Below are 1,772 nucleotides of genomic sequence, written 5' to 3'. Positions count from 1 at the left end.
TATATATATATATATATATATATCAAAATAAACAACAGGATATCCAGCGGTAATGCAGTACAATCATTTAAAGTGACTCCATTTAATTTAACAATGCAACCATTACATCAATTTAAAATTCAGAGCAATCCTCAACTGCATAAAGATATAGAATTAAATTAAATTAAAACAGATGGACACATTAGTAGAATTTTACCTAAAGCCTCCAAGAAGGTAAGGAGATAGACAAAGAACATGCTGTTTTCACTTCAGCTTAGAAGCTACTAAGGTATCAGGAAAAAAGTCTTGTTAGAGATCTAGCTTGTCACTGTTTTTTGGGGGTCAGTTTTTATAAGAACCTTTATGTAAGTAGCCCTTCTAACTAAGTACCCCTAAGAAACTATAATATCATGTATGGATTAACACTAAAAACTTTCAAAACCTATGTTATACCTCTTAGTTTATAATTAATATATAGTTAGCATGTCCTATAAGATCAATATTCCTTTAGTTAATACCTGATTTCAGTCTTTATAGATACAAACTAAAATAAGTAAATAAACAATTTTTAGTTTAAATACTTAAATTATTATACATTTTCTATAAATCTTCTCTATTGATGTTAATAAGGTATATATACTTCATCATGGTTTGAGTGATTAAGCTATTTTATTCCTTTTATATGGCGTTCTACCCTACCTGTTCATTTTATTATTTTATAATAGCCTTTATGAAATAAACCCAACTTTTGTGCCCCTAGAAATCCATACTTAGCTTATATATAACAGTAGTGGTATCTTCACAACTTATGATAAACTGCTTAGATTATAATTTAATTAATATATAGTTAGCATATTATTTCGCCTCAGGACTCCTTTATTAAATACCAGTAAATGCCAATCTTCATAGACATCATCTAATAAGTTAATATTTAAGTATATAATATGAATGAATATTAAACTATTTCTATGTAATTTCTTTCCTCCCTCTATTGTGGTAAAATTTGGTATATACTCGAAAGTATTCAAAAAATTTTATCCTTTTGGTTATAATATTCTTCTTAATAATCTTCTTGATAACCCTAAATTTTAACTTTATACAATATAGCAATATTGTTTAAAGTATTCAACTATAGTACCCCATGATAAAATTTCCCTGTATTATCATCATTGGTTTTACTAGAGTCTTGCCCCTTTAATTGATAACTAACATCTTGATTTAAGATTTTCCTTTATCAAATCTCATTATATTGCTTCAAATTAATCTTGATAGTTTTATGACTATCCCCACAATGATTTCTGTCGACTCTCTTGGCCCCTTCCATAACAGATACTGTTCCTTGTTCCTTGGCCTTAGATTTTGATATACAAAGATTTGATAAAGACTATAAATTAAAACTGACCCCCAAAAAACAGTGACAAGCTGGATCTCTAACAAGTCTTTTTTCCTGATACCTTAGTAACTTCTAAGCTGAAGTGAAAACAGCATGTTCTTTGTCTATCTCCTTACCTTCTTGGAGATTTTAGGTATAATTATACTAATTTATCCATCTGTTTTAATTTAATTTAATTCTATGTCTTTATGCAGCTGAGGATTGCTCTGCATTTAAATTGATGTAATGGTTGCATTGTTAAATTAAATAGAGTTGCTTGAAACGATCATGCTGCATTACCTCTGGATATCCTTGTTGCTTATTTTGATTTTAATCACCTTATTATGAAACTGTATGGATAATACCATACTAAATTCTGGTGCCTCAACTTAAGTACCATATTCATCTGAATCTAAATTTT

The 1,772-nt window shown here is 28.4% G+C and overlaps 1 protein-coding gene across 1 annotated transcript in view; it reads right to left on the bottom strand.

Annotated features, from left to right (window-relative positions):
* Positions 1–131: 131 nt before the first annotated feature.
* LOC128250891 (uncharacterized) overlaps positions 132–1,772 on the bottom strand; it is a 31,141-nt gene continuing 29,500 nt past the window's right edge. The window contains exon 8 of the mRNA XM_052976902.1: positions 132–135. Within this exon, the coding sequence (XP_052832862.1) occupies positions 132–135 (4 nt within the window). The remainder of the gene's footprint in view (positions 136–1,772) is intronic.

This window comes from Octopus bimaculoides, chromosome 26 (assembly GCF_001194135.2).
Source record: "Octopus bimaculoides isolate UCB-OBI-ISO-001 chromosome 26, ASM119413v2, whole genome shotgun sequence".
NCBI lineage: Eukaryota > Metazoa > Mollusca > Cephalopoda > Octopoda > Octopodidae > Octopus > Octopus bimaculoides.
The sequence above is the reverse complement of the archived record's forward strand: the minus strand, read 5'-3'. Positions and strand labels throughout refer to the sequence as shown.